The sequence below is a fragment of the Callithrix jacchus genome, chromosome 5, assembly GCF_049354715.1.
Source record: "Callithrix jacchus isolate 240 chromosome 5, calJac240_pri, whole genome shotgun sequence".
NCBI lineage: Eukaryota > Metazoa > Chordata > Mammalia > Primates > Cebidae > Callithrix > Callithrix jacchus.
In genome coordinates this window covers 89839910-89853063 of record NC_133506.1, presented here as the reverse complement: position 1 = coordinate 89853063, position 13154 = coordinate 89839910, and the positions used below count along the sequence as shown (strand labels likewise).

Genomic DNA, 13154 nt, shown 5'->3' with positions numbered 1-13154 from the left:
AAGTTCAAGGAACAGGAAGATGTGAGTGTGGCAGAAGCAGAGTGGGAGGGAGAATGGTGGGAAGTCAGGTGTGAGAGAAAGGCTGTAGTGAGATCAAGCAGTGTTTTGTAAGCCAGTATTCACATCCACAGATATATGTGGATTTTATATCAAATGTAATTAAAATAAAGTCATTTAAATACATAGTCGATGACATGCTTATCATTTGGGTTTCTTTGGCACTTAAGAGTCATCAGGTTTGCTTTCACTCAGAGTTCTTGAAGTCATTATACTTGTATTAGTCATTCTGTTTTCATATATGATAAGTGATTGTTACTGTAGTGTATACAGTGTCTAGAGAACTCTACTTTTGATATCTAAATTGATAATGTCTTTTTCTTGTTAATTTTCAATAGACCGGCATCCGAGTATTCTAGCCCTGGCAGACCTCTTAGCTGCTTTGTTGATGAGAACACTCCAATTAGTGGAACAAATGGTGCAACATGTGGACAGTCTTCAGATCCCAGACTGGCTGAGAGAAGAGTCAGGTCGCAACGACATAGAAATTACATGAGCAGGACACATTTACATACTCCTCCAGACCTACCAGAAGGCTATGGTATGACAACTAGCAAAAGAAAAATAGAGTGTAGTTTACTGAATTCAGCTTGCTGAGGAAGTCAGAAAATCAGTTTTGAAAAAAGTTATTAATCCGGGCTTAGGGATTTTGCATGAATATAAATATAAAACCTCAAGTTTGAAAGTCTTTGCAGTGGTAGAAGACTGTCTAACCGACAGTTTGACATTGTGCTAGTCATTTAACCTCAGCGTTTGTGCCCTTTTGTGATGAAGTGAGATGACTACCTTATAACAAAGATAGTATGAGGGGCATATGAAATGAAGTGAGACTATTTTGTAAATAGGCACTGTATAGAAGGTAAGGTGGGGCAGGTGCAGTGGCTCACACCTGCAATGTCAGCACTTTGGGAGGCCGAGGCAGGCGGATCATGAGGTCAGGAGTTCGAGACCAGCCTGCCCAACATGGTGAAAACCCCAACTCCACTAAAAATACAAAAATTAGCCAGGCATGGTGGCACATGTCTGTAATCCCAGCTACTCAGGAGGCTGAGGCAGGAGAATTGCTTGAACCCAGGAAACAGAGGTTGCAGTGAGCCAAGATTGTGCCACTACATTCCAGCCTGGGCCACAGAGCAAGACTCCATCACGTACACACACACACACACACAAAAAAAAAAAGAAAGAAAGCCAAGTTTTATTTTACTCAAGAATATTTTTTAAAACCCTCCTGCAAATGCATGATTCTAACTTTATTTTAAAATGTATTTTAGCTCTTTAGTTTGAAAAAAATTTGTCCATTAACTGTGCAGTGACTCAAAGGTTAACTTTTAGCACATACTAAATTATTGGCTTGAGAGACAGAGAGACCTACATTCATATCCTGGCTTTGCCATGCAACACTGAGCACATTATTTAACCTCGTTGGCCTCAGTTTTGTCCCCTGTAGGGGAAAAAAATAGTATCAACCATCTAGGTTTGTTGCAAGAAATCAGTGATATATAATCTCATGAAATGCTGGCACAGTGTCTGTCACAGTAAATTTTAACTGTTATTATCAATGTTTAGACCTGACAATAAATACTTTCCTGCCATTTCTCTTTGAGATTATAAGGCAAGCTCTTTGGAGCAGGAGTGGTTATACTTTTACAATATTTCTGTGATTTGGGTTTAAAAAATTGCACAACCAAAACATACAAATAAAGTGGATACTAAGGCTGAAATTATTATGGCTGTCCTCTATAATATGATTTTTTGTTTATAATTTTTAAAAATGTAAAGTTCAAATTTGACTTTATAGGTTTATAAACAAATTAATTACTAATAAATATTAGTAATAGTTTTCTTGTTTTTTGTATTGAAGTTTCTCATTAGATTTTGTTTAAAGAAAAGTGATTCTGTTTATTATTATTATTATTTTTATAAAGATGGGGTTTAACCATGATGGCCAGGCTGGTCTTGAACTCCTGACCTCAGGTGATCCACCCACCTCAGCCTCCCAAAGTGCTAGGATTACAGGCGTGAGCCACTGCGCCTGGCCGATTCTGTTGTTTTTTTAAAAAAGAAAAGAAAACAAAAAACCCACCATAAAGAAACCCTTTTTAGATTGTTCTCTTCACTCTGGCCTCTCTCTTTCCAAGGGCTTTGAGTTCATTTCATTCTTGACTTTTTCTACCCTGTGTGCACCTTTGCTCTTTAGTCCTCTTCTTTCTAACTTGATTATTTTTGCATGTCTACCTGTTTATGACATAGAATGTCTCCCCAGTATCTCATCTGTTTTGCTTCTCTTTGAGCTCAAATGTAATCTTGAGAATACATATTCGTCCATCAAAGAGAAAACATAAATTTTGGTATAAAATTAGGTATAATAAGCATCATCAACCTCCAAATTCTTTGAAAGTTTCTGGAAGTTCCTCCTCAAATCTTCCTAATGTTGGCCACCCTCTTCCTCAGAGCCTTTTCTACATCATTTAAAATGTTTTAATTATTAGTATTGTGACAATCAGATTTGGTATTTCAGCCACCTTCTAAGTTTAGTTTACTTTTGGATAGCTGGCCTGTGGCCCTCATCATTTATAAAATTGTTTCCAGGGGACAGAACAAATGATTTGTAAAACTTTTTAAATAATAAATAGATTTGTAATTTGGAGTTTTTCCCCTATTAGTGTAGCGTCTTAGTATATATAACTGATCCAGACATTCTGAATGTTTTTATTATGTGTTTATTAATTTTACAGAACAGAGGACAACACAACAAGGTCAGGTGTATTTCCTACACACACAGACTGGTGTGAGCACATGGCATGATCCAAGAGTGCCCAGGTAAGAACGTATTTTAAGTACTTTTTAGACCATCAAAGAGCCATTTCACCTAGGATTTCTTTGATTTTTAAGAAATTTTTACCTTTTAAAAATAGTTTATGTAGGAGTTGACTCTTCTGATAGTTATTTCAGTATTGACATTTAGTAGAAAGTGCTACCTACTTCTCTGCAATCCTATCTCAGTTCTCCCCTCCCTTACCAGTCCCTAACCACCCTCCCCTGCTTCCCCTTAAAAAAAGTGAAATAAAAACATGGATCTATTGTTTTTTTTTTTTTTTTTAGTTGGAGTCTCACTCTGTCGCCCAGGCTGAAATGCAGTGGTGCAAATCGCTCTGCCCCCCAGGTTCAAGCGATTCTCCTGCCTCAGCCTCCTGAATAGGTGGGACTATAGGCATGTGCCACCACGCCCAGCTAATTTTTGTATTTTTAGTCGAGATGGGGTTTCACCATATTGGCCAGGCTAGTCTGAAACTCCTGACCTCAAGTGATCTACCCGCCTCAGCTTCCCAAAGTGCTGGGATTATGTGTGTGACCGTGCCCGGCCCACAACATGGATCTTTTAGGAGTTTGAAACTTGTCCTGGGGTACCAAGCACTGTGGCTTTCACCAGTATTCCCAACAATTTCAGAGGCTGAGGCAGGAGGAGTCTTTGAGCTTGGGAGTTTGAGACCAGTCTGAGCAACAGAGAGAGACTCCACCTCTACCAAAAATTAAAAATCAGCCATATGTGGTGGAGCATGTCTGTGGTCCCAGTTACTTGGGAGGCTAAGGTAAGAGGATTGCTTGAGCCAGGGAGGTTGAAGCTACAGTGAGCCTTGGTTGAACTACTTCACTCCAGCCTGGGCAAAAGAGCAAGACCCCATTTCAAAAGAAAAGAGAAAGAAAATTTGTGTGGTCCCAGCTGCTCGCAAAGCTAAGGTAGGAGGTGGAGGCTGCAGTGAGCTGAGATCACATCACTGCATTCTCGCCTGGGTGACAGAGTGACACAACATCTCAAAAAAAAAAGAAAAGGATAGGAAAAGAAAATTGACCTGGGGAAAAACATAGAAAGCATACCCCTTAAAAAAGGGTAGTGGGTTGATAAAATTCTTAATTATGGTTCTGCTTAAAAAAAAAAATCTTTAAAAAAATTTAACCTCATAAATGTATTTCATGTTCTTTTATGTGTTTCTTAATAAAATTTCATTTTAATGTAGAAAACAGCCTAATTTAATTGATTAATTAATTTTTTTGAGATGGAGTTTCGCTGTGTTGCCCAGGTTGGAGTGCAGTGGCCCAGTGTCAGCTCACTGCAGCCTCCACCTCCCGGGTTCAAGCAATTCTCCTGCCTCAGCCTCATGAGTGGCCAGGATTACAGGCACCTGCCACCACACTCAGCTAGTTTTTGTATTTTTAGTAGTGGCAGGATTTCATCATGTTGTCCAGGGTTGTCATGAACACCTGACTTCAGGTGATCTGCCTGCCTCAACCTCTCAAAGTGCTGGGATTACAGATGTGAGCCACTGTTCCTGGCCTCAATTTAATTTAAATATCCAAACTTGTGTATTTCAGCTGCAGACATTGCAATTACTAACCAAAATGTCAATAACTTTTAACTTCAAAAAGATGAAATGACACACAAATGAATTTAGTGATTTACTATAATTTTGAAACATTCTTTTCTTCCTTCCTCCCTCCATCCCTCCCCCACCTTTTTGAGATGGGATCTAGCTCTGCTGTCCAGGCTAGAGAGCAGTAGTGTAGTCCTGGCTTATTATAACCTCTGTCTCCTGGGCTCAAGCCGTCCTCCTGCCTCAGCCTCCTGAGTAGGTGGGACTACAGGCATGTGCCACTACACCCTGCTAATTTTTGTATTTTTATTAGAGATGGGGTTTTGCCATGTTGCCCAGGCTAGCCTTGAACTCCTGAGCTCAAGCAGTCTGCCCACCTCCGCCTCCCAAAGTGCTGGTATTAGAGGCATGAACCACCATGCTGGGCCCTTTGAGTTACTTTTTAATGAATACATGCAAAGTACCAAGTAGTCCAGTCGAAACTGTAAAAAAGCTTGAATTCTAAATTAAATTCTAAAGCAACTTTGTATGTTGCACATACAAAGGATTTGTAGGGTGTGGATATTTTATAAGCACAGCAGCCTCCCTTTTCCAAAACAAAACAAAGCCCCCAAAACAACCCACAGAGCATTGTTTTTCTTCTGCCTAAAGCTTATACTCAGGACTCTATTATGTATTTCAATCAAAAACAGATGTGACTGGTTAGTCTTGGGTTGCTTTGATACTCTCTATTTATACATAAAACTGTGATAATGAAAATGTCTTACTTTGTGTTACAGAGCTCAGAATCCTTTGAGGGTGGCAACCAAGGGAATATGCTTTAACTCATTACTTTATCATTTTTGCCATTTCCATGTCTTGACAGTATAAGCTGTTTTTAAAAGTAGTGGGGGCCAGGCACATGGCTCTCACCTGTAATCCCAGCATTTTAGGAGGCTGAGGCAGGAAGATCATGAGGTCAGGCATTCGAGACCAGCCTGGACAACATGGTGAAAGCCTGTCTCTACTAAAAATACAAAATTAGTCAGGTGTGGTGGCACGTGGCTGTAATCTCAGCTACTTGGGAGGCTGAGGCAGAATTGCTTGAATGTGGGAGGTGGAGGTTGTGGTAAGCCAAGATTGCGCCATTGCACTCCAGCCTGGCAGCAGAGCAAGACTCTATCTCTAAAATAAATAATAATAATAAATAAAAAAGTAGTGGGGAGGAAATTTTACATTTTTTTAAAGCTTACTTAAAAATACTTACTTTAAAATAATTCAAGGGCCTAACTTCTCAAAATCAGTTTTATTATATAAACAGTAAAAAGTTTTTTGGACTGTTTATCTAGTTGAAGGTCAATAATAACTTTCCTTTAAAATAATTAGAAATCATTTGTAGGAAATGCATAGAATAAAAATGATCATGATTTTTTTAAAAAATCTAAATTTAGATTTTTAAAAATCTAAAACTGGATGATTTACAATAGCGAGAAAGTTGACCTTGAGTTATCTGTTGAAAGAATAGCATATAAGCTGGCAAAAGAAATTGAAATTGAGACAGCTTTAAGCACCACTGTTGGTAATAGGTACTTATTCCAGAGGACACATGTCAGTTTTTCATTATTGAGTAGTAAAGGATTTCTATGAAGCTTTAAGAATATCCATGTTAAATACTGACATATTTTGAATGATGATTTTATGAAATAACACTCAGGATTATTTTTCTTATTCACTATCCCCCATTATTACCTTAAAAACTTTTATCTTTTGGAGGATCCTTTAGTAAGTATGGAGGATCTTTTATCAAAGTATACTATAAATATTTAAATTGTGTTAGAATATCACTATTCAAAGATATTTATAAAATTGCAAAGTCAGACTCTTTAAAACAGACTTTAAAACAAAGTCAGACTCTTTTAAAAAAACTTTATATTTATAAAGATATCCAGGATACCTAGATTTATTCAAGAAATCTCATTTCATCATGTTTTGCATTTATCTTTAAAACAATGATTAATGCCTTGTTATTTGTTATATTACAGATTGACTATAGTCTTGAAATACAGATCTGTGTTACTTTGCATGACTGTATAACATTCCTTTTTTTCTTTTTTTTTGAGATGAAGTCTCACTCTGTTGCCCAAGCTGGAGTGCAGTGGTGTGATCTCAGCTCACTGCAACCTCCACTTCTGGGCTTAAGCGATTCTCCTGCCTCAGCCTCCCAAGTAGCTGGGACTACAGGCACATGCCAGCATGCCTGACTAATTTTTGCATTTTTAGTATAGATGGGGTTTCAGTATGTTAGCCAGGCTGGTATTGAACTCCTGACCTTGTGATCCGCCCGTCTCAGCCTCCCAAAGTGCTGGGATTACAGGTGTGAGCCACTGCACCCGGCCAACATTCCATTTTTTAAAATCAGCTCCCAACGAGACATATAGATTATTTCCAGTTTTTTGCTCTTTTAATCAGTGCATTATCACTCTCCCATGTGTGGCTATAGATTTATAAAATTCTAAATAAAATGACCTGAAATGAAATTCTGCATTTTATCAGTATAATTGTTCATTTTTTTATTTCAATAATTGTTTTTCTTGTTTTTAACTTTTAAGTTCAGGGGTACACGTGCAGATTTGTTATAGGTAAACTTGTGTCATGGGGGTTTGTTGTACAGATGATTTTGTCACCCAGATACTAAGCCTAGCACTCATTAGTTATTTTTGCTGGTCCTCTCCCTCCTACCCTCCACCCTCCCATAGGCCACAGTATCTGTTCTTCCTCTCTATGTGTCCATGTGTTCTCATCATTTAGCGCCCACTTATAAGTGAGAACATGAATTATTTGGTTTTCCATTCCTGCTTTAGTTTGCTAAGGATAATGGCCTCCAGATCCTGTTTTTTATTTCTAAACTATTAAAAAAAATCTATTTGGGGCCGGCGCATGGCTCGTGCCTGTAATTCCAGCACTTTGGGAGGCTGAATTGGATGGATCACTTGAATCCAGAAGTTTGAGATCAGCCTGGGCAACATGGCAAAACTTCATCTCTACAAAAATTTAAAAATTAGCCGGGTGTAGTGGTACATGCCTATAGTCCCAGCTACTCAGGAGGCTGAGTTGGGATGATTACCTGAGCCTGGGAAGGTTGAGGTTGCAGTAAGCTGTGATCACACCACTGCATTCCAGCCTGGGCAACAGAGTAGGAACCTATCTCAAAAAAATACATATTTTTTTTGTTTATTCCTAGTAATTTTTCTCTGATAGTTCATTTTTGTGATTGTACTTTTTTATATTTGAAAACATTATATCTCACAACTGTTTTCTTTTTGGTCTCTAACAGTCTTTGGGGACCTAGTTCTGGAATTTTATTGTTGACTCTGCTGCTGGCTGTGTGTTGAGTCTGCTGTGGACTCTGTCATAGTGGCTTTTTTTTTTTTTCTGAGGGGTTTGGTGATCTTAGATGGTGAATTTATTCTTTGAACTGAATTAGTTGGGAATTCTGTGGACCTGCAATGGGAATTTTAGTATATTTTCCTGGAATCACTTCATTCCCTCTTTGAGTTCTCAGCTTGCAGAGGAAACTTCAGGTTTCCTATCCCAGTCTTGCTGCTAGCCCGACCCTCTGCCTACCTGCCACTCATGTACCACCTTCACTCAGTCCCGCCACTCCCTTTTTTTTTAATTTGAGAAGGATTCTTGGAACTTTCCTTTGCCTCTTTTGAGACTAGCAGTGTTTCAAATAGTTTTTTCCCCACACTTTAGCTGTTATGTAGGAGGAGTCTCTTGGAACACCTATAACAGAAGTCAGAATCATTGCTTTGGCAAGTTTAGGTCACTGTGTGCCCATCATTGTGTTTCACCATGACCAAGGTCTTCTCAAGAAAAACATCTTTCTAGTTTAACTTTTAAAATGGGATTTTGTTGAAATTTGTCATTATTTATAGTTGTCTGTTATAAATTTATATTAAACGTGCTTCTTTTATTTCTTTTATTTTCTTCTTCTTCTTCTTTTTTTTTTTTAATAAAAAAGGACCACAGAAACACTTTTACTGTCTCAGATTCTTGACTTTGCTTGGTCACTTTCAGGGTATGTCATTTCTTTGATATTTACAGATGGCTCTGGTTGCCTAAGCTATTCATTTAAGATCAGCCTGGGCAACATGGCAAAACTTCATCTCTACTAAAAATTTAAAAAATAGCTGGGTGTAGTGGTGCACACCTCTAGTCCCAGCTATCTGGGAAGCTGAGTTGGGTGGATTACCTGAGCCTGAGTTGGGAGGATTACCTGAGGATTACCTGAACATATCATACATTCTTACATGCAGCCTCACTTATGTCACCAAGGGCAGTGACTTTACTATTCTGGCGAATGACAACAGCAGTTTCAACACTTTGGGAGATTCACTGAAACATTTGGTTCTAACAGTGTAGAGGATAAAAGTTTGCAGTTCTCTTGACAGTTTATTATAGAGGTTACAACTCTGGAACAGCCAAATGGAAGCAATGCTTAGGAGACAGTATGTGGGGAGGGCAAGGAGCTACCATACCCTCTCTGGGCAGGCTACCCCCATAGTACCTCAGTGTGTTCACCAACATAGAAGCTCCTTACTTATTCTTTAAGGCCCTATAAATCCTTGTCTATATATACTCGTATTTTAAGAATGTGTAATATAGTAACAGTAGTCTTTGGTCCATTAAAAATCTTAGCTTTTCTTATTGCAGTGGTAACTCTTAGAGCATTCTGGGTAATGTATCTTAAACAGGCTCTTTATTGACTAACTTTACAGATTTTAGAATTGCAGTTTATTCTTTAAAAATACACTGTGATTATTTTCAGGATCATAATTTCAGTAACATTTCCAGTTTTGCTTTGTTGGAGAGCTTAAAATTAATCATGAAATGGACATTTTACACAAATTTTATGTTGAAAGAAATGAAGGGAAATTTTAGAAAATATTGAATTCCTTATATCACTGACACTTAACAAAATTATTTCCTGTCAAACAAGTATTGAAATACAGTTTATGTTGGCAGATACTGTGATTGATTTTATATTAATTTAAATCTGTATTACATTAAAGCCTCGGAACTTACTAAAAAATGTAGGCTATGTGATAAGTTTTTCTGAGCCATTTATGGATTGGGTTTTGAAGATGAGAGTTCGTTAAACCATTGGGAATTAAAGATTCCAGCTGAACATCTCAAGTTTCTGAAACAATACATTTTCTCAGACTTTGTGGAATTGTTCTGTGTCATTTACACTTGCTTGGTTCAGCAGGGCCAGAAATGAGGTATTTTTTATTTTATATTTGTTTTTGCAGGGATCTTAGCAACATCAACTGTGAAGAGCTTGGTCCATTGCCTCCTGGATGGGAGATCCGTAATACGGCAACAGGCAGAGTTTATTTCGTTGACCATAACAACAGAACAACACAATTTACAGATCCTCGGCTCTCTGCTAACTTGCATTTAGTTTTAAAGTAAGTTTTTGAAACAATACATGTTAAAATGTGAGTTAAACAAGACGAAACTGATAGTTGCTTTTAATAATAAATATGAGGCTGGGTGTAGTGGCTAACGCCTTTAATCAATCCCAGTGCTTTCGGAGGCTGAGGCAGCAGGATCACTTGAGGCCAGGAGTTTGACACTAGCCTAGTCAGCGTAGTGAGACCTCATCTCTACAAAAAAGAAAAAAAAGTTTTTTAAATTAAAAGATCAGCTGGGTAGCCGGCACGGTGGGTCACGCCTGTAATCCCCGCACTTTGGGAGGCTGAGGTGGGAGGATCACCTGAGGTCAGGAGTTCGAGACCAGCCTGACCAATATGGTGAAACCCCATTTAAAAAAAAAAAAATCAGCTGGGTGCAGTGGTACATACCAGCAGTCCTAGCTACTTGGGAAACTGAGGCAGGAGATTTGCTTGAGCCCAGGAGTGAAGCTGCAGTGAACTATGATCACACCACTCCAGCTTGGGTGACAGATGGAGACCGTTTCTTAAAGAGTGGAAGAACATCTACTTAATCAGTTATAATTTACGTTTGTTGAGCAAAATTTATGTAGAGTGTGACAAAATTTACTCTGATATGAGTATTTTAAACCTACTATGCTTAAGTAGGAACCTGTCTTGAAATGTTAGGAAAAGAGTTATCAGAGGTGCTTGACATGGGCTTTTTACAGAGGCAATATCTTGGTAGGAGAAGTAGGGGTTGAACAGGCTAATTTTGTGTTGCCATTGTAATACAAAATTATTAATAATTTATATTAATGGCTAACACTTCAGTAGCACTTATTGTGTGCCAAGCATTGTTCATTATTCTTTACATAAGTTAGCAAGGCCAGGCACGTGGCTTATGCTTTAATCCCAGCACTTTGGGAGGCTGAGGTTGGAGGATCACTTGAGCCTAAGAATACAGGACTAACCTGGGCAATATAGTGAGACTTCGACCTCTTCTCTTAAAAAAATATTTTTAATTAGCTGGGCATAGTGGTATGCACCTGTGGTCCCAGCTACTCAGGACACTGAGGTGGGAGGATCACTTGAGCTTAGGAGGTCGTGGCTGCAGTGAGCTGTGATTGCACCACTCATTCCACCTTGGACAGCAGAGTGAGACTGTCTTTAAAAAGCAAACAAAATCCAAATTAGTAATTTCATCCTCAGAAAAGCTCTATGAGTAGCTGTTGCCATTTTTACAGATGAGGTAACTAAGACATAGAGGTTACATGACTTTCTATACGTTGCCAGTGGTGAAGTCTGGAATGAAACCCAGATGATCTGGCTTCAGCTGCCTGTCAGGCACTGTACTGAGCATTGTGTGTGTATTATTTGCATCCTTTGCTTTTCTTTTCTCTCTTGCTACCTCATTTCTTTTAACTGTTACTCATTAGTATTGCCTTCTGAAGAATGGGGCAGGAAGAGGAAACGAGAAGAGGAAACTCCATTACCAAGCAAAGTAGCAAAGTGTCTATTTCAACGCTTCTGACAAAAACACTGAAAGTGGTATAGCAACAAGGATTTTAGGCTAAGAGCTTGGAGAGCAAGGTTCACTCTGACCCCTGAATAATTCATTTTAGCTTCTCTAGATGAATGGTGGCATTACTTGCTGTCTTCCTCATTCATTTGTTGTAAAATTCTTATTATGTATGTTAAAACGTTAAAAACACAAGAAAATAATAATATACTTTAAAACGACTTTGGAAATGTTCTTGTTTCATAATCTCTTGGTAGTTAGGTTAAATAAAGCAAAAATTTAAATGAGAACTGGCTACCAATTTTTTTAAGATAATAGGAGAAAACATTTAAAGTTTGTATCTTTGGTTCCTTCTTTGAAATATGTATAATTGTCCTTGCAGTCTCATTATGTCAGTAGACCTTACTTTATTGTAGATAGAAGATTCTAAAACCTTGCTTACAAATACAGGTTGCAAGTATTTGAAAGCCCTAATGTAAAAGTATCTGAAGAAATAGAGAAGTATGGACTGTTTCTGTGCATTAGGATCTATATAGCTTAGATAGCAAAATAAGTGTCATCTGCAGTCTGCCCTTTGAGTAACTGCTCTAGGGCACTTGCCTGGTGGTGGAATTGCTGTGTCATGGAATATTTCGGTCTTCAACTTTAATATATAAAGGCAACTTTTCTAAGGTGGCTATGCCAGTTTAGTCTATATAACTCAGTAATATATGAGTTTCTGTTGCTGCAGAACCTTGCCAGTACTTGCTTTTTTTGGACTTTAAAATTTTTGTATTCTGATGTTTAATGGTTTCCCATTGTAACTTTAATTTGAATTTGCCTCATTGCTGAGGAGGTTGAGCACCTTTTTATAGGTTTATTGACTATTTGGAGTTTCTATTTTTGTGAAGGTCCTCTTCACAATTTTTTGTGGTTGTCTGTTGAGCTTGAACAGCTTTTCTTTGGCCTGTTGACCAGTTGCATCAATGCTTATGTGAATTGTTTATATCTTTTTGCCCATTTTTCTAATGTAATCTTTATCTTTTAAAATTTGGACTATAAGCAAATGTTTTTAATACGCTTACAGTTTTGTCTTTTACAGTAAAGTCTTTAGTGGACTTTACTACTTTTGTGTATGGATTTTTTTTCTCTTTTTTTTTTTGAGACGGAGTTTCGCTCTTGTTACCCAGGCTGGAGTGCAATGGCGCAATCTCGGCTCACCGCAACCTCCGCCTCCTGGGTTCAGGCAATTCTCCTGCCTCAGCCTCCTGAGTAGCTGGGATTACAGGCACGCGCCACCATGCCCAGCTAATTTTTTGTATTTTTAGTAGAGACGGGGTTTTACCATGTTGACCAGGATGGTCTCGATCTGTTGACCTCGTGATCCACCCGCCTCGGCCTCCCAAAGTGCTGGGATTACAGGCTTGAGCCACTGCGCCCGGCCTGGATTTTTTTTCTTTTTGAGACAGAGTCTGTCACCCAGGCTGGAGTGCAGTGGTGCAATCTCAGTTTACTGCAACCTCTGCCTCCTGACTTCAAACGAGTCTCCTGCCTCAGCCTCCTAAGTAGCTGGGACTTATAGGAGCATGCCACCATGCCCAGCTAATTTTTGTATTTTTAATAGAGACAGAGTTTCACTGTGTTAGTTGGGCTGGTCTCAAACTCCTGACCTCAAGGGATCCTCCAACCTTGGCCTCCCAAAATGCTGGGATTGCAGGTATGAGCCAGTATGCCTGGCCTCTAGTTTTTTTAAAGTGTCATGTGGGGGACAGACTGGAATTTGGGGAGATAAGGAATAAAGGATGTTGG

At 38.6% G+C, this 13154-nt stretch overlaps 1 protein-coding gene across 4 annotated transcripts in view; it reads left to right on the top strand.

Annotated features, from left to right (window-relative positions):
* Positions 1 to 13154, top strand: part of SMURF2 (SMAD specific E3 ubiquitin protein ligase 2) — a 120935-nt gene that overhangs the window by 81395 nt on the left and 26386 nt on the right. For all 4 annotated transcript variants that reach the window (XM_078373551.1, XM_035300471.3, XM_035300470.3 and 1 more), the window contains 3 exons: positions 396 to 598; positions 2793 to 2877; positions 9722 to 9880. In XM_078373551.1, coding sequence (XP_078229677.1) covers positions 396 to 598; positions 2793 to 2877; positions 9722 to 9880 — 447 coding nt within the window. The remainder of the gene's footprint in view (positions 1 to 395; positions 599 to 2792; positions 2878 to 9721; positions 9881 to 13154) is intronic.